The 19,753-nt window shown below is 39.6% G+C and overlaps 1 protein-coding gene across 2 annotated transcripts in view; it reads right to left on the reverse strand.

The window, feature by feature from the left end:
• Positions 1-19,753, reverse strand: part of spire2 (spire-type actin nucleation factor 2) — an 89,886-nt gene that overhangs the window by 31,574 nt on the left and 38,559 nt on the right. For both annotated transcript variants that reach the window (XM_048547094.2, XM_048547093.2), the window contains exons 5-6: positions 7,393-7,476; positions 3,914-4,078 (exon numbers count right to left, since the gene is read on the reverse strand). In XM_048547094.2, the coding sequence (XP_048403051.1) occupies positions 3,914-4,078; positions 7,393-7,476 (249 nt within the window). The remainder of the gene's footprint in view (positions 1-3,913; positions 4,079-7,392; positions 7,477-19,753) is intronic.

A 19,753-nucleotide genomic window follows, 5' to 3' on the forward strand; every position in this document is an offset into this window, starting at 1 on the left:
ATCCAAGGATAAAGAAATATTGAAAGAAGGCTGAATCACCTCAGGATCCATTCACTCTGCAGAGTACTCACTTCAGAAACCAAACGCAAATGTAAAGAAAACACTGGAGCTGCATAACTGCAGATATTTCGCTTTCTGTTTTTATTTCAATCATGGAGAAATGTTATAATTATAATATTATTAGAAAAATAAGGGGATGTTAGCGGCATAGTTGTGATGTCACTGGACAATAATCCAGAACTCCTGGTGACATTCTGGGGACTTTGTTACAAATTCTACATGAAGGCGGTGAAATTTGAACTCAATAAATATCTGGAATAAAAAGATAGCTGAATAATGGTCATGTGACAGCCACTGACTGATGTACAAACATATTTGATTCACTAATGAAGGAAATTTGCTATCCTTGTCTGGTCTGGCCAATGTCTGACTCCAGAGACACAGTAATGTTTTTGACTCTTAACTGTCCTCTGCACAATTACTGCTGGGTGCCCACATACACCAAATAATCATTTTATCAGAAAATTTCAACAAATTAGACTGAACTGAGAGCACAGGTTAGTACAAATTATTTGACTCATCAAGTACATTATCAACATTGCAAATACTTGAAAAGCAAATATATTCATCTATATATCAACTCATATCAAATCCCAAATCCAACATTCCTCCTCATCGATCTGTCCCTCTGCCCACCCCAGATATTTTGTTTAACTGAGGTTAACATTGTTTTTGAGGAACTAAAACATAAAGATATGAAATAAACACCAATTTTATAATAGATACAGATGTCTACTTGATGAAAGGGGTTACAAAGTGAAATGTAAATAATGAAATCGTATTTGGATAAGGCAAATTTAATAGTAGCAATATGCTGACAAAGCAAAATTAAAAAGTTGCATTTTGAAAACTGTTACGGGGAAATAGAAGTGATCAAATATGTATGTGTGTGGGGTGGGGGGTGGGGGTGGGGTTCTGGGGGGTCAATAAACACTTCAGCATTATTGCAAAGTTTGTTTATTCCACTTCAGACAAAAGTGAAATTTTAGACTTTCTTGGTTCCCTGGGTGTCACTCTTGTCTTGAGTTAGAAAATCAAAATTTGAAGCCTCACACTATGTTGACATTCCACTGCATCGTCGAGGGAAGATCTGCATTGCTGGAAATGTGCTCCCTTCGAAGAAAAGTTTAAACTAAGTTTTGTTTTACCCATTCAATTATGTAGAAGACCATTGAGATTTTTTGGTGTTGTGGCAAGCTTTTAATGTCTGTGTCCTCAACTAACACTACTGACCAAGGGAATTCACAATCATTAACCTTACTATTGCTTGAACAATCTGCTGTGTATAAAAATGGCAGTTAGAATTACACATAAAAAGATTACTACACTTCAATGAGCTTCTTTGTACGTGCAGCACTTTTATATATGTTTGAGCTTTCTCTTCCTATTCATCCTATGTTTAAGAAGTAAATTCCTTGACTTCAGACAAATATAATCCTCAAACCAAAATGGCTTCAAGGGGATTTCTCAAAACCTACCAAGATTTTGTTGGAATCAGTGAGCAAGAAATCCTACATGCAAGATTTCTAATCAAACTTAAAAGCTTCAAGAATTCAATGTAGAAGACAACACTGCATGAAAAACTGTTTAAAAACAGAAAGTATGCAAGGTGAAATGGCAGAGATGCATAGAATTAAATGAGTCAGTAGATGGATTCTTATAACACAGTGCGGAGCTGGATGAGCACAGCAGGCCCAGCAGCATCAGAGGAGCAGGAAAGCTGACGTTTTCATTCAGGCCCATTCTTCAGAAATGGAGGAGAGGAAGGCAACTCTGAAATAAATGGGCGGTGGGTGTTGGGCTGGGAAAGGTAGGTGGTGAGGATTGGTCAGTGAGGTAGGGGGAGTGGATAGGTGGGAAAGAGGATGGGCAGGTCAAGGAGGTGGGGATGAGAGGGAGGGTTGGTCTTGCGATGACGTTGGGATTGGGAAGATTTTGAAGATAGATAAAGATGGATTGTTACTGTGTCTCAACTATACTGTTGACCAGGATATCAGAATCAAGTGCAAGTTTTAAGATACGATTATACACAGACATGGATAGTAATTGAGATCAACCAATGGCACGGTGGCTCAGTGGTTAGCACTGCAGCCTCACAGCGCCAGGGACCCAGGTTCAATTCCAGCCTCAGGTAAATGTCTGTGCAGAGTTTGCACATTCTCCCCATCTCTGTGTGGGTTTCTTCCGGGCGCTCCAGTTTACTCAACAGTCCAAAGATGTGTAGGCTAGGTGGATTGGCCATGCTAAATTGCCCATGGTGCCCTGGGACGTGCAGATTAGGAGGGTTATGGGGGATCGGTCGGCGTGGACTTGTTGGGCTAAAGGGCCTGTTTCCACATTGTAGGGATTCTATGATTCAATTACAGAGGAACTAGTAAGGTAAAGGAATTTTCTTCTTAAGTATAGGATGAATAGGAAAAGAAAGCTCAATCATACATAAAAGTGCGACACATGCAAAGAAGCTCTTTGAAACATAGTAAGTTTTTTATGTGTAAGTCTAACGGCCATTTTTATACACAACAGATTGAGCAAGCAACAATAAGGTTGATGATTGTGGATTCCCTTAGTCTGTAGTGTTAGTTGAGGACATAGACATTAAAAGCTTGACACAACACCAAAGCAATGTCAACTGACTTCTACATAATTGAATAGGTAAAACTAAATTTAGTTTAAACTTTTCTTCAAAGGGAGCACATTTCCAACAATGCAGATCTTCCCTCGATAATGCACTGGAGTGTCGACATAGTGTGAGGCTTGAAATTATGATTTCCTAACGCAGAGACAGGAATGAAATCCAATGAACTAAGTTGTCATTATGGAAATGAATCCAAGGAAATCTAAAATTGAACTTTAATGATGGTTTACTCGTAAACTTCAGTATCCAAATAGTGTCAGAGCCTAAACAAAAATAGAAATGTAGTGACGGATTTCTTGCAAGAATAATAGGATACAAATTTAAATAGTTTATTCCGGGAAATTACAAAGCACTGCTGCAGTTGTGTTGCATGATGGATCTCTCGAAAAAAGGTACTTCCATCAGTTTGTCAGGAAACAGCAAGAATAATCCTGGATGTGAAGAAGAATGCATGAAAGAACAGACAAAAAAGCAACTCGAAAATCTGAGAAGATGCAATTCAGGAAAGATGTTCAGATAACTGAACTATGAGGCTTAATTAAAAAGCACAGGATAGTGGGAAAGCTCCCCGCTTCACTCACCAAGATTTTTAATCAAACAGATTGAATGAAAACTGCTAAGCTCTAGATTTCCAGGGTGCAGGTTCAAGCTCAGAAAAGTGAAGGTTCACAAACAATTTAGATTGAATTATTTTACATAGAGAATGGCCAACTTTTGCAATAGATTGCTCACGGTAACAGTACACTTACTGAGCATGGAATCACTAAATATTTAACAAATTCTATTTTGAAAGGTTTGGCTGATTTAATTAGTTTTAAGGACCAACTGAAAGGACAGGAGAATCCTGCTGTTTATATACTTTCCAATAATACAACGTATAAAATAGGAAATTTTATATTATGCATGAAATAAACCTGCAATGGCATCAGAAGTTAAGCCAAAAAGTAGAATCAATATATTGAGAACAACATTTTTACCCAAATATTTCTAATTTCTGTCAAATGAGTTCGTAAATCAGCAAAGATTTCAGGTATTAAAAATGCAGCTGAACAGTATAATGCAACTATAATGTTTGAATGTTAAGTGGATGAGTATCAACACGGTAGGATAATCTTGACCCTCACATTGTAATGATTTGTTGCTCCCCAATATGTGAACAGTCATGTGACAGGATAGATTATCATTAGCTTGAAATAAGAATAAAAACAAGCTGCTTACCATAACTTTGCGCAGTTTGTATTTGCGTGCTTTAATGTCCTGCATTAACATCTCAAACGGAGTAAGGTGATACTCTGTAGGCAAAGGGTTGTACTGCTTTTCCTGAACTTTTTTTAGTTTGACACCATGGCGGAGGTCTCGCATTAACTGTACCCACAGACGTGCCTGCAAGCACAAAGGAAACTATTCGTTCAAAAACTGGAACTTTGGAATTTGCAGAATCAACAACAAAACAAAAGTTGTAATCAGAATGAATTAAATCTATTGAGTAGGCACAAAAAAAAATGACAAATGCACTGAGCAGATGTATAGCTCCAAAAGGCCGTGTTAACTCAGCATCATTTTCAGACCTTATTCGCTGAAGCAGCGTATCTCCAAACGCAGAGAGGCCTGGACTACATTCAAGTTTTGCTCGATAAGTGGCAAATAATGTCTGCACCGCACAAATACCAGAGAATGACCTTCTTCAGCAAGAGTGAATCTAACCATCTCCCCTTGACACTGAATGGCACTATTATCACTGAATCGCTCACTATCAACGTTTCTAGGGATTAGCGCTGACAAAATCGAACTGCAATTGCTATATAAATACAATGGCAACAGGAACTTGTCAGAGGTTCAGAATTCTATAGTAAGTAACTCATTTCCTGATTCACTAAATCCTGAGAATGATCTACAAGGTACAAGGCAAGAATGTGACGGAAAATTGTCCAATGGACACCATCTAGAACAAAGCTGTCTACACTTCTAGCCCCCCACCCAGCATCTTAACACTGACTTACAGCACCACCATTGCAGAGTGGCAGCAGTGTGTACTACATTCAAGATGCACTGCAGCAACTTGCTAAAGCTCCACTGACACACTTTCTAACCATGCAAATCCTACCATATCAAACAACAAGGAGATACACCAAAACATGCAAGTTCTCCTCCATGCCACTCACTATCCTGACTTGGGACAGTATCACCATTTCTTCACTGCCACTAGGTCAAAATCCCGGAATTCCTTTTATAACAATACTATGGATGTCCCTCTTCTCCAATGAGGGAGTTCACCACCTTCTCCAGCGCAATTAAAGATAGGCAACGAGAGAGAGAGAGAGAGAGACAGACACACACACACACACCCCTCAAGAAATAGTATTACAAAGTCCAAGCTAGTCAGAGACAGAGACATGACCTCAGGATGAAATCTCATTAACTTAAACTTATTTAATGGGAGGTAGTGACATAGGGGCATCGTCATTGAAGTAGTAATCCAGATATCCAGGGGACTTGAGCTTGAATCCCACCATGGCGGATCGTGAAATATGAATCAATGAATATCTGGGCAGTGTACATGAGGAGGTGGATGCTGAAATACTACTTGGTTGCCCTTGCTGGAATTTCAAGAATTAGGAGCCATAGTCTCAGTATAAGGGGCCAGCCGTTTAGAACGGAGTTGAAAATGTGCATTTTTTTCACTCATCAGATGAAAATTATTTTAAATTCTCTACCCCATTGAGGTGTACATGCTCAATTACTGAACTTATTCAAGACTGAGACTGACAGCTTCAGATTTTTTTAAACTGATGAAATCAATGAATACAGGGAAGTTGGGTGAGGTGGATCAGCATGGTCTTATTGAAGTTTGGAGGAGACACAAGACTCCATACCATCTATTCTTACCTCCAGTTCCCATGTTCCTGCTCTAAGGAATAAAACACTTGTCTCTCCACTTCAAACATGTTTTTCAGTTGTATTAAATAAGACAAGGTTGTGTTTCATTTAATGTGGCATTGAGACGTGAATGTCACCGGCAAAGCCAGCGTTTATTGCTCAATCCCTATTTACCCTCTCGAAGGTGGTGGTGACCCATCTTCTTGAATAATGGTCATTCATGTTGCGTAGTGTCCAGTATTGCTAGGAACAGAGTTTCAAGATTTGACCTAATGACAGTACAATGAAGAAACAACTATATAGCTCCAAACAAGGATGGTACGTGGCTCAGAAGAGAATTTGGATTGTCCCTACAAATATGCCTGCTTTGCCCATCTAGAGAATTGGGACTGTAGTTGGCAAATGGACAGTATTTCTTCAAACTCTGATTTGTGTCTTTTAGATGGTGTTCATGTTTTAGAGAGTGAAGAAGTGAGTTACCTCAATTTCCAGCCCCTGATCTGCCCTTATAGCCATGTAATAGCCAAAGCCTGAATTATATTCCAGGTCTTGCTGCATATGAACATGAACTGCTTCAGTATCTGAGGGGTTGCAAATGGTACAAGTTCCTCTGGTCTATCCCTGCTGCCCACTGACTTCAGGTTTTGGAGATGAGAAGGAGTGTGATTTTTATCTTGACAAATATTCTGATTCCAGCTGATAGCACAATAAGCCACGTTAGATCCAAGAATAAAATATGGTTTGATAAGTTATGTATAGTTTTTAATTTTAGTTAATGTGATGGTTAGTCACTGCAGAGTTCCTCTAACAATAGAATGGATGTTTCGTATACAAAAGAATAAAACCAAGCATCTAAACATTGAACACAGTTTAGAAAAATCTTAAAAGCAACCGCAAAACCAAGTTTTCAATTTAACACAGTGTGGAGCTGGAAGGACACAGCAGGCCAGGCAGCATGAGAGGAGCAGGAAAGCTGACATTTCAGGTCAGGACTCTTCTTCAGAGGAGCATCAGAGGGAGAGGGAAGGGAGCTCTGAAATAAATTTCAGAGTTTCCTTCCCCCTCCCCCATTTCTGAAAAAGGGTCCTGACCAAAATGTCAGTTTTCCTGCTCCTCTGATGCTGCCTGGCCTGCTGTGTTCCTCCAGCTCCACACTGTGTTGTCTCTGACTCTAGCATCGGTAGTCCTTACTATCTCAAAGTTTTCAATCTATTTCCCACATCAATTTACAGAGATTCAAATCCAGAGAACATACACTCCATTTATCAACTCCTTAGGGTTTTACTTAACTGACTCATCTGCACTGATTTGTTATTACATTCAGTGGAAGAAAATGTAATCCATGATTGAATTTTAGAAATTCAGGGCATCACAGGATTGACTTTCAAAGATATAAGAGGGTATATGCATAATTCCATCTTCATTTCTGTTCTGCCAAGCTTTTGCATATATGTAGTAAAATACTTTCCCCCAGAGCTGCTTATCTGATAGATTTCATTACCAAAGGCTACTTAAATGTGATGAAATTACAGGAGACAGTCTGATGCATCAGAACAGCTTTGTTCGCTGCAACTCGAATGGAGATCCTTTTGATCTGCTGAGGGACGAAGAGGAAGTTTAACATGAAACCATTGGATTTAATATAAACTTGCAGAGGTTTTTGATGTCAATACAACAGAAAAAATTTTACATAGTTTCCAAGAGGCTGTTTCTTGTGAAAGTCCATCACGTACTTATCAAATGAGATCAACATTAACCTCTTTGTAAATTCTCTTCCGAACACAAGTATAAGCAGTCATAAATAAATATGCATTCCTCACCCAGTCAGTATGGTTCAGGTTATCCAATTCAACTAATGGGATCTGCTGTGTCTCTGAATCTCCAAACTGCATCTTCTTCAGCATCTGGAACACAACAGATATTATGACATTGATATATTAGTACGGTGAATATTCAGTGTGACACTGAAGCATCAAATTACACTTTGAGACTGCTGATAAACATATACCTTTGTATTATTGCAGATCTCAGAAATGCAATATATCTTTAAGACAGCTAGGTGACATCACAACAAGTGATGTTCTAGTTATAAAAGATCTCCAGCGTATTCTCTGTACTGTTAGTTAGTCTGTTTGTCAGTTAAGAATGCAGTAAAGTCAGTTAGTCAGTGAATCAAGTGTGTGCATAATGTACTAGCAACATAGGTTAGCATGGAATTCATGTTCATTACTTGGAGGTCCAAGATGGCATATTTCTGCACAGAGTTAATTGATACACCTTTCCAGATACCTGTCTCAATAGGAACCTGAGTCCCTGTGGTATGTTAGATGAGCTAACACAGAGAAAACACCATTACATGTAATCAGACACACATTAACACTGTAAAGCAAACAAAAATGCAGTGATTATTTAAAAGTTATTTAGCTCATTGCTCCTTTAAAGTATCTCCATCTGACAAAGGACAATTTTGTTTCACATTGGGAAACCTGAATCAACACCAGATCCCCCACTCCCCTGATCACACGAACAAATCAAATGGTATTTCAACATGAAAGATCAAGATGTGGTCTAAAAATCGAAATGTCACTATTGTTAGAGTGAAAGACTTGGATTACAAAATTCATTAAAGCTACAGGAGCATCAGAAATCCAATTAGGTTAAATATTCACCTGATCAGGGCTTTCCAAATATGTTGTTTCTCCAATTTTGAAAGGAATGGACAGGTGAAACAATAAGTGTCAGGAAACTGTAAATTTTGTTCCCACTAATACTGGGGAATGCCCCTCTAAATTCTCCAGTGTTACAAGCAAATTATAAAAGACTGTGGGCTCCACTCCTGAGATTTGTTCACTTTATTCCCCTGAGGAACTAGGTGTTATTTTAACTGAAAAATCAAAAGAAATTCGGCAAGCTCCCCAGATTTATCCCTCAGGAAACAAAAGACTAAGCACAACAGATTTATTTTTAGCATGCACTATCTCACCATTCTTTTAGTGAGTATCAGATTTTAAGTGATACAAATGCCTGGTGAAATCACAAGGTAGTCTCATCAAATAATGCTTTATTACACAAAACGTGACAGGATAAAGACAGATCTGAAAAAAATAAACTCAAGTCCAGGTTAGATTGAGTCATTATGTTCCCACCTTTAAATAATGTAGTTCTTATAATCACAGTTAATTTATAACAGAAAAAATGTTAAGAATTATTATAGAAACAGTGATCGCATTGTCAGTATCTCAGTTATTTGCTACATACTATTCCTCCTCATCTTTTATCAGCAAAGTGATGTTCAGCAAGATATTACATTTAGAGTGAATGGTTCACTGAAATAAACAGCTTCAAAGAACCTTTTGCCTTGTACGAGAATGATCAAAAGAATTTGAAGGCAAACATTTTATTGCAAGATTTGCTTACAGACCTTAAAAGTAATGAGCATTCAAATACCATGAGTTTAAATGAATAAAATATATGAATTGTGCAATGAAGGTGTTAGGAGTTGGACAATCACCCCCTCAAGCCTGGCCTGCTGATGGCTCAGCTGGTGGAAAAATCAAATCCACATCACAGTCTGCCACGAAATCCTTTCACCACCCCACTTTGCTTATCAAGAGCCGATCCACATTTACTTCAGAAATAGTCAAAGACACTATTTCCACCATGTTTTTTGGAAGAGACCTCTGAAAACTGAGAAAAAATGGCCTCATCTCTATTTTAAATGGACTTTGACAGTCCTTTACACCCCCTAGTTCACTAGGGAGGAGGAATCATCCTGTCACCTACCCTATTAAGACCCCTAAGGATTTAATACATTCTGATCAAGTTCCAAATCCCAGCACATATAAGCACAGCTGGTTAAATCTTTCCTCATAGAGACCATCCACCCAATCTACATGTTAGTCTGGTAAATCTTCTTTAAACTGTTTCACTGCATTCACATCGTCTCAAACAAGGTGATCAAGAAAGTACTACAGATGTGGAACAAAAACAGAAATTGCTGAAGAAACTCTGCAGGTCTAGCCACCTCTGTGAAGTGCAAGTAGAGTTAATATTTCAGGGCCAGTGATCCTCCTTCAGAAATTTTCAACTGGCTATTTATGTATTTTGCAACCAAACATTCTGACCCTTCATTTTAATCACTGAAATAGATGATCAACAATTGAGGCCCCAGCACCAATCCCTGTGACACACCGCTCATACATTTTGTGAACCTGAAAAAGACCCATTTACACCCACACTCTGCTTCCTACTAACCAGCCAATCGCCTGTCAATGCCAACAGACTACCTCCTATGTCATGAGCTTTTATTTTCCACAAAAACCTTTGGTGTACTGCGTTATCAAATCCCTTCTGGAAGTCTAGGTACAGTACACCAAATCCTCTTTAGTCACAGCCAATGCTACTTTCTCAATGAACTTCAGTAGATTGGTCATATATGACTTGGCTTTCACAAAATCATGTTGAAACTGCCTGGCTAGCTTGAACATATCCAACAGCTTGTAATAACTTCGTTAACAATAGTTTCTCACATCTTTTGCATGATAGGTTTGTAATGTTTTGATATTAAGCTTTTAAGACTTCAGTCTGCTGCTTTCTATTCCCTCCCTTTTTGAACAAAGGAGCTACATTTGCTATCTTCCAACCTAATGGGTCTGTGCCTGAATCAAGAGAATTTTGAAGAACATAGAACATTGAACATTACTGCGCAGTACGGGCCCTTCGGCACTCTATGTTGCACTGACCTGTGAAACCAATCTGGAGCTCATCTAACGTACACTATTCCATTATTATCCATTTGTTTATCCAATGACCGTTTAAATGCCCTTAAAGTTGATGAGTTTACTACTGTTGCAGGCAGGGCATTCCATGCCCTTAAGAACTAAAACAAAACAAATATCTCAATAATGATTTCTTTTAAGACCCTAGGATGAAATCCATTGAGACCTGGGTGCTGGTCAGCCCCAGTTCAAATAAATTATTCAATATCGCTTCTCTGGTAAATTTTCTGCTTCCCTCCCTCACTCCCATTCCCCGATTTACAGCTGTTTCTGAGTTGCTACTTGTGTCCTGTAAGGTAAAGACTAATACAAAGTATCTGTTCAATTTATCTGCCATCTTGTTGTCTTTCATTATTGATTCTGCAGTTAAATTTTCTATAGCATCAACACAAACTGTTAACTTGTCTTTTTGAAATAGTTATAGTAACCCTACTTTTTTCTTCTCTGGCTCACTTTCTTTCGTATTCTAAATCTTCTCTCCTTATTAAGCTGCCAGCCATTCCTTGCTTTTTAAAAAAAAATTTCCTGCCGAAGCTTCTAACCTGCCATTTGTCCCTGCATAAGTATAAGCTTTTCTTTAAGTCAGATACAATAAGTAAACTTTCTGATTAACTGCAGATGGCAGGTCCATCTCTAGGAATTTGTCCACACATGCACAAATTGTCTACCCTTCAACAAAATTTTCCAATTCACATGAGCCAGCACTGCTTTCATGCCCTTATTTTTCAAGTTTAATAAGATCATATCAGACCGATTCTTTGTTTCAAACTGATGTAAGATTCAGATATACACCACTCTCTGTTACCTAGGGACACCTTTACCACGAGGTCATTAATTATGCAAAAGCAGCTCTAGTATAAGCTGTATCAGAGATAATGGGAACTGCAGATGCTGGAGAATCCAAGATAACAAAGTGTGAAGCTGGATGAACACAGCAGGCCAAGCAGCATCTTAGGAGCACAAAAGCTGACGTTTCAGGCCTAGACCCTTCAATGTTGTGCCGTATACAACTGCATCTCCCAGTCGCAAACCATTTGAACTCCCCCTCCCATTCCTTAGACGTCCATCCTGGGCTTCCTGCAGTGCCATAATGATGACACCCAAAGGTTGCAGGAACGGCAACTCATATTCCACTTGGGAAACCTGCAGCCCATTGATATCAATGTGGATTTCACCAGCTTCAAAATCTCCCCTCCCCCCACTGCATCCCAAAACCACCCCAGCTCATGCCCACCTGCCTAACCTGTTCTTCCTCTCACCTATCCGCTCCTCCCACCTCAAGCCGCACCTCCATTTCCTACCTACTAACCTCATCCCGCCTCCTTGACTTGTACGTCCTCTCCGGACAGACCTATCCCCTCCCCACCCATACTCTCCACTGCACCTATCTTCTCCTCTATCTATCTTCAGTCCGCCTCCCCCTCTCTCCCTATTCATTTCAGAGTCCTCTCCCCATCCACCTCTCTGATGAAGGGTCTAGGCCCTAAATGTCAGCTTTTGTGCTCCTAAGATGTTGCTTGGCCTGCTGTGTTCATCCAGCTCCACACTCTTATCTAGTATAAGCTGCTTTGTGGTTGGCACCAGAACATGCTTTTCTAAGAAACTATCCTGAAACATTCAATGGGAATTCCTCATCTTTACTAGCTTTGTACATCTTTCTTTTTTCCGGTCCAAATGTAGATTAAAATCTCCCATGATTGTTCAGAGATAGTACAAACTGCCAGTGCTGGAGTTGGAGGTAACACAGCAGGAAAGGCACCAACAGAGGGGCAGGAAAGTTGACGTTTTAGGTTAGGACCCTTCTAAGAATGATTTCTGAAGAATAAACTTTTTTGTTCCTCTGATGCTGCCTGGCCTGCTGTGCTCTTCCAGCTCCACACCATGTTATCTCTCATAATTATTGTTGTCCTCGCATTTTGGCATAATTCCTTTCCTTGACACCAATTTAAAATGTCAACACTGGGTGAATAGTAGCAAGATTTTGCAATGCATTTGATTTTAACTGATCTAAGTTTTCTTCTTACTGTATAATCATGCAGCACTTTTAAAGTTCACAGTGATGATAAGAAATGAATGCCCAAAGACCAGCCCACTTGATGTTATACTGAGAGGGTCAGAGAATGTGTGCGATGTTAACTGAGGGATTGAGATATATATGTTTAATATCATTTATTGTTAGTTTGTGTTTAGTTTTTCAGTCAGTAACCTGGGGTTTTTCGTTGTGTCTGATGCTAATAATTAATTTGTAAGTTCACAACAATGGTGATTACGTTTAGAACAGTTTTTGAGGCAAGGCTTTCAAACAACTGTTTTTACAAAGACAAGTTGATTTTTTTTGCTTATCATGAGATTGTGTTGCAACCCAGGAATGCAAATAATGGGGCTCCAAGATTTGTTAGAGATTTCTGGAGCTTGCTTTTAAGCTGAAGGAAAACACCAAAAACTTACAGAAGTTCTCTTTTGGTTTGACTTTTACTTTTGATCAGTCAGGTAAGTATAGACTTAGGACGGGAGGTAATAAAGTGCAGTGATTGTAAATAGCTCAGCCAGATGGATGTCATTGAATATGAGTTTCCTGATTGGGGCTGTTAACCTGGTCCAATCAGGGAGCCCTGGCTGACAGATATAAGCAGGAGTGTAAGAGGTTCTGCTCATTCTGAGAGGTGCTCTGAGCAAGCCAGACTCAGTGTCAAGAATGATGCACTTGTAATTAAAGGGCTTGGGGATGGGATACCAGCCTCTGTGGAGTTACTTCATAAAGTGAATTGGGTTACCTTAAAGTGAGGAGTTGCTGTTAGTCCCAGACCCGAAGGGTTGGGATAAAACTCTGGGGAAGATTCTCAAAGCTGAGTACATTTAAGCTTAGATGTGTAATAAATCCAGAAGAAGCAACCTGCAGTTGCAGGTTATAAAATTACATCAAAAGTAACTTAACCCTTCTAGATATTAGATGAAGGGTTTCTATGTGAGTATTATACATGGGGTGCTTTTGGGTACTGTACCAGGGGTGTGTTTTAAGTACAAATCAAAGTATGATCTATCATGATTCTGTCTAGAATCTGAATTAAGAGTAACAGAGTACGAGAGATATACAGCATGTAAACAGAACCCTTCGGTCAAAACTAATCTAGTCCCATTTACCAGCATTTGGCCCATATCCCTTCTAAACCCATCCAATTCATACACGGAGACACTTCTTCACCCAAAGAGTGGTGAACATGTGGAATTCATTACCATAGGAAGTAGTTGATGCAAAAACATTGAATGTATTCATGAAGCAACTAGATGTAGCACTCAGGGCATGTGGAATCAAAGGTTATGGGGAGAAAGCAGGGTTAGATTATTGAGTTGGACGACCAGCCTTGATAAAGAAGAATGGCGGAGCAGGCTCAAAGGGCCGAATGGCCTCCTCCTGCTCCTACCTTTTATGTTTCTATGTTTCATCCAAATGCCTTTTAAATGTTCTAATTGTAGTAGGGTTCACCATCTCCTCTGGCAGCTCATTCCACATGCACACACCCCACCAGGTGAAAATGTTGCCCCTTAGAAATCTTTCCTCTCTCACCTTAAACCTATGCCCTCTAGTTTTGGATTCCCTTTTTCTGGGGAAAAGGCCTTGAGTGTTTACTCTTTCCATGCCCCTCATGATTTTACAAACTTTGGAGCAAAATTAAAAACGGGTAAAAAGGTGGGATTATGTGAGACAAGCTAGAAAGGGAAAGTGAAGAAAAACTCCAAATTTGCCAACAGTTAAATGTTGAAAATATATAAAAGCTGTGGAAGTTCATTCTTAATACCAGAAAAGATGTTTGGTTGTAACATTATCATTAAAATGACACTTATACTCGAATGGACTAGTACTAAGTTCTTCAGGTGAATTTAGTCCATATTGAAGTGAATACAGTTAATTCATGCCATTTGAACAACAAAGTTCAGTGATTGTAAATACGTCAGCCAGGTGGACATAGCATATGGTCACATAACATTGTTGGGCAGCTTTTGGAAAAGCAGGGTAATTTCTACAGCGAATTCCAAATTTTTGAACTTCACTGTCCATTTGCAGTCACTGCAAGTTGTCTGATTTCCGATTAAGTGAGTGCTAGTCATAGAGTCACACAACATGGAAACAGACCCTTCAGGCCAACTTGTCCATGACGGTCAAGTTTCCTATAATTAAACCAGACCAATTTTCTCTATTTGGCCCATATCCCTCTAAACCTTCCCTATTCATGTACCTGTCCAAATGTTGTAACTGTACCTGCATCTACCACTTTCTCTGGCAGTTCATTCCACATCCAAACCACATTTTGCATGAAAAAGATGCTCCTGGGTCCCTTTTAAATCTTTCTCCTCTCACCTTAAAAATATGCCGTCTAGTTTTGAACTCCCCAACCCTAGGGAAAAGGTCTTCTTGCCTGTTTAACCTGAAGCCATGAGACTTCATGAGTTCTGGATCAATGTTGAGGATTCCCAGGGAAACTCCCTTCCAACCGTATATCACTGTGCCGCCACCCCTGCTGGGTCTGTCCTACCGCTGGGTCAGGACGTAGACAGGGATGGTGAGGGTGATGGTGGTATCTGAAACATTGTCTTTGAGGCAATTTTGGCACTAGCCCCAGACATTAGTAAGGAGGAATTCGTAGGGCTAACAGGCTATTTCTGCCTATCATTTACTTAGTCAATGCTAAATAGTCTGTCAGATTTCATTCTTTTATCCATTACTGATATTACTGTTCACTCTTACAGCAAAGTCCAGATATTTAGTTCCATTACAAACAAAAACGGAAATTGCTGCAAAAACCCAACAGGTCCTTGAACCCAAAAGATTAACTCCACTTTCTCTCCACAGATGCTGCCAGACCTGCACAGATTTTCCAGCAATTTCTGTTTTTCCCTCTGATTTCCAGCATCCACATCTCTTCGAGAAAACCAAACAACTTCAGATCTGTCCTGAAGAAAGGTCACTGGACATAAAATGTTGACTCTGCAGTGGAGTTTTACCAGCATTTTCTGTTTTTGATCCAATTCTTTGTATTTTTTTAAAGTTGGCTCTATTACTTTGGACCTTCCACTAAAATTGGGCTAATTTACTGCACATATTCCCCCTGAACTGACGTGCAATACTGCATGTTACTACATACTCCTCGAAACTCAAATCAGAAGCAGCAGCAACAATCCATTGGCAGGCAGCTTTCCCAGTTTACTTCAAAACAAGCCTGAAATATCTGCTTCCTTATCCAGTCCCCAGTTGTCGGAGGTCTCAGAATGTGAATGTCAATGCAAGCTCAATGACAACATTGCCTCACCATATTAGGGGAGGTGGGGGCACGCAGACACAGAGCGAGAGTGTTAGGAGATTGTTTGGGACACATGTCGGAATGCTTTACCAAACTTACAGTGTTCAATGAGGATTGTTTTGGAAATGAAAGGAGGTGTGATGGAGTTTAGGAAAAGAATTGTGGATGATATTTACGATGGTTAAAAGTTCTGCTGCAAGAATTGGAATGGAAGGAGGAATATGACATATTGCTGGGCACCAGGGGCAGAGCAACACAGGAGGAAAACCTAAGCAGTGTTATAGTGACACAGTGTGTGGAAAGGTAATTTGTAAACAAACAAGTGCAGGGTAGGAGAATTGGCCATACTAGATAAAACATAGTGCACAGGGATGTTAAGGTTAGGTGGGTTAGACATGGGAAATTAGGGGAATGGGTCTGGGTGGGATGCTCTTCAGGGGGGTGGTGCGGACATGTTGGGCCGAATGGCCTGTTTTCACGCTGTAGGATTCTATGATTCTATGAAGAATGAAAAATTTAAAATCTTTGTCTGGTGTGATAAGAGACCAAATGAAACTGGTGAGGGCAAGAATATTAAATAACTTTATTTTGTAAATAAAGAAAGACATGCACTCATATAGCAGCCATTATAACCAGAAGACTTCTCAAAGCTTTACAATTACGTATTTCTGGATGGTATTCACTGCTGCTTTGTATAGCAAATGCAGCAGCACATCAAGTTCTCTCAAACAACGTGATGATAACCTTTTCTTTGTGCTGTTAACTCACACATAAATATCATCAGGAACTGAAGATAGCTCCTTTGAAATAGTGCCATAGAATCTTTTACATTAACCAGAGGGAGACAGGACCTTGGTTTAACATCTTGCCTGGAATAGGTACCATCATTATTACTGCAGTCCATCAGTACCATAAAAGTGCAGTCTGTGAGCCTCAAATTTTGTGCTTCTGCTCTGGAATGGGATTCAAACTCACTACCTTATGATTCAGAAACAAGGTTGCTGCCACTAAGCTCAGCAATCACAAACACACAGGACACAGTCCGGATTATGTCAGTTTGGGTGTTTTTGCATTTCAGCAATGATGTTGGGAAAATTTATAAAGTATTTCTGAAATCTTATTAATGCAATTTCACTGACACAGATATGTTTGACTGATTATCCGCAGACACACCGTTCCGGTTTCAGTTAGTTCAGATAGCATTAAAACAGAAACAAGTCACATTGTTAGTTACAAAAACAGAAATTGCTGGGAGAACTCAGCAGATCCAGCAGCATCTGTGAAGAGAAAGCAAAATTAAAATTTTGAGTCTAAGTAAACCTTCTTCAGAACCCTTCCTCATATTGTTAGCTTCCAGCGAAGATGACCAGCTCTGGGAAAGAAGCACCCTTATACAATGTCCAAACAGTAAGAGCCCAAGGGGCTGGGTGAACAGCAGGGTGATTAAAATCACTAAGCATTCTATGTTGCTAACACAGGATTGTTATTTTTAGCTCCCTCCTGGAGGTTTTGGCAAATGAAGTCTTTGATCATGCATTCTGTTTATGTGTAACTAAGGTTAACTTGTTCAGTTAAACCTTTATGTGTACCTCCCAATCAAAATCACCAACCAGCAAGAGGGAGAAATGAGCTTGAGCTCATATTCATTACATGCTTCCCCATAGCATTCTGGGTTTACCTACAGCGAACAGTCTGCAACACTTTAAACACGGAGTTCACCACCACTATACCGAGGGCAACTGGAGAAGGAGAATAACTGCTGATTCAGCCAGTGATGCCAACATCACAAGAATAAATAACAAAATTCATCAAACCTTGATCATTATTATTGGGCTACATAGAGCATATTACAAAAAATGGTTCCTTTGTGTAGACTCCATGTTTCACGGCCTATTGGAGCATAATCTTTCATACTGATTCATATTTTTTATTAATGTTTATTCTGCTATCTTTGCATTGCTATAATTTTCTCTGGTTTGTTTATGGGCTTCCAGTCAACATTGAAAATTAAGTAGGGTCATCTAGACTTGAAACGCTAGCTTGCTCTCTGTCTATGGACACTGCCTGACCCACTGTGATCTCCAGCATTTATGGTTTTCAGTTGAAAAATAATTTTTTAAAGGAAAATAAAGTCAATTGATCGGCAAGGTATGTACTTAATCAAAAGTCAATACATTTTGTGCACCATTTTTATTTTGTATTGAGTCACTAAGTATTTTGCTGACAGCTTCCAGAGGTAAGCAGCATAGATGGAGCTCACAGTCCGATAGGTATTAAGATAAAGCCAGTTTAACAACAAATACAGCAAATGGTATTTCACAAGCAGTACAATTATATTATTGATCTGCAAAATCTTCTGCATTTCACACACTCAGTGAGTCATACAGCACGGAAACAGACCTTTTGGTCCCACTCATCCATGCCAACCAGGTATCCTAAAGTGAACTACACCCAATTATCTGCATTTGGCCCACATCCCTCTAAACCTTTCCTATTCATGTGTCTTGTTCAAAAGTCTTTTAAATATCGTAATTGTATCTACCTCTAGCAGCTCATTCCATATATGCACCACCCTCTGTGTGAAAAAGTCCCCTTAGGTCCCTTTTAAATCTTTCTTCCCTCACCTTAAACCTATGCCCTGTAATTTTAGGCTCCCCTACCTTTGGAAAAAGACCTCGGCTACTCACTTTATCTATGACCCTCATGATTTTATAAACCTCTATAAGATCAGCCCTCAGCCTCCCATGCGCCAAAGAAAAAAGTCCCAGCATATTCAGCCTCTCCCTAAAGTTGAAACCCTCCAGTCTTGGCAACATCCTTGTGAATTTTTTCCATGTCCATTCTAGCTTAACAACATTCTCCATGTAATAGGGCAAACAGAAATGTACACAGTATCCTATACGTTATCAGGTGTCCCACAGCCTTTCTCCCACACCTAACAAATCAACAGCTTTTTGAGGTGTGACCTGTGTACATCAATAGAGATTATGACAGAGTGATTGTGTGAATGGGACTGGTGGGCTGAAGGCTGAAGTTGAGACCCTGAAAAGTAATCTCAGAGGGCCCAACTAAAAATGTGGCATTGTGCGCGAAATGACCCAAGTGAGGAAAATGTTGTGCAGGCATAAAGGAACTTTAAAAAAAACAGAAGCAAGGATAAGCCGACAGCCCTTTGCACCTGCTCCACCATTCAATGAGATTACAGTGATCTTCTACTTTAAATACCACCACCCCTGTATCTCTTGCCATTTTTAATATGTAGAATGTTATCGATGTTTTAATATACTCAATGATGAAGCTGCCACAATCCTCTAGAGCAGGGAATTACATCCTTCTGCACCCACACATGTAGCATGAAGCTTTCAGTTGGCGGCAGGGGTGAGATTATTATGACAACTAAGTGGCTACTATCCAAAACAAATTCATTGGAAGTGGTTTTGTCTTATTTAACAAAAAACAGTAAATGAGGGAGGTATAAATAACACGTTCCATTTATAGGTACAGAAATGAAAAGAATGCAGGTCTCCACCATGGGTTTTAAGGGTGTGTTAGATAAAAGTGGTGCAACTGTACTATGAGATAATCATCAGGAACAGTAACCTAACCAAACAGTCAAGCTTTAAATTATAATTAGAAAGGTGTCATAAGTGCATTGTGCTGAATCACCTCATGAACATTTGCTTGGGTATTTGCACAGGGCAGTGCCGAACTTTGTTCCTGTTGTTCTGGTTTGATTGGTTTCTTTTATCTATTGAGCCATAAACACATTGACATTTTCTTGCATACACACCAAACATTTCACTTCTGTGAAAGATTTCAAATGTGCTTAATATGTGTGATCATAGCAGAACAGGCAAGCAGGTGCAGCAAGGGACTAGGGACTCAGCGTATAACCGTAAGGAGTGCCGGGATGTGGGCTGATGATTTTAATGCTGCCATCAGTGGGTGGTACTGAGCAGATGTTATATACTTTGGTTGGTGTGGGTGGAAATATAGGTAGAGGATTCTGTGGGCCAGATTTTCCAGGCTCCCAACAGGTGAGTAAAACCAGATTAAACATATCATTTCTACTGACAAAGGTGTAGTTGAACACCTTTATTGAACTG

Source organism: Stegostoma tigrinum, chromosome 16 (genome assembly GCF_030684315.1).
Source record: "Stegostoma tigrinum isolate sSteTig4 chromosome 16, sSteTig4.hap1, whole genome shotgun sequence".
Taxonomy (NCBI): domain Eukaryota; kingdom Metazoa; phylum Chordata; class Chondrichthyes; order Orectolobiformes; family Stegostomatidae; genus Stegostoma; species Stegostoma tigrinum.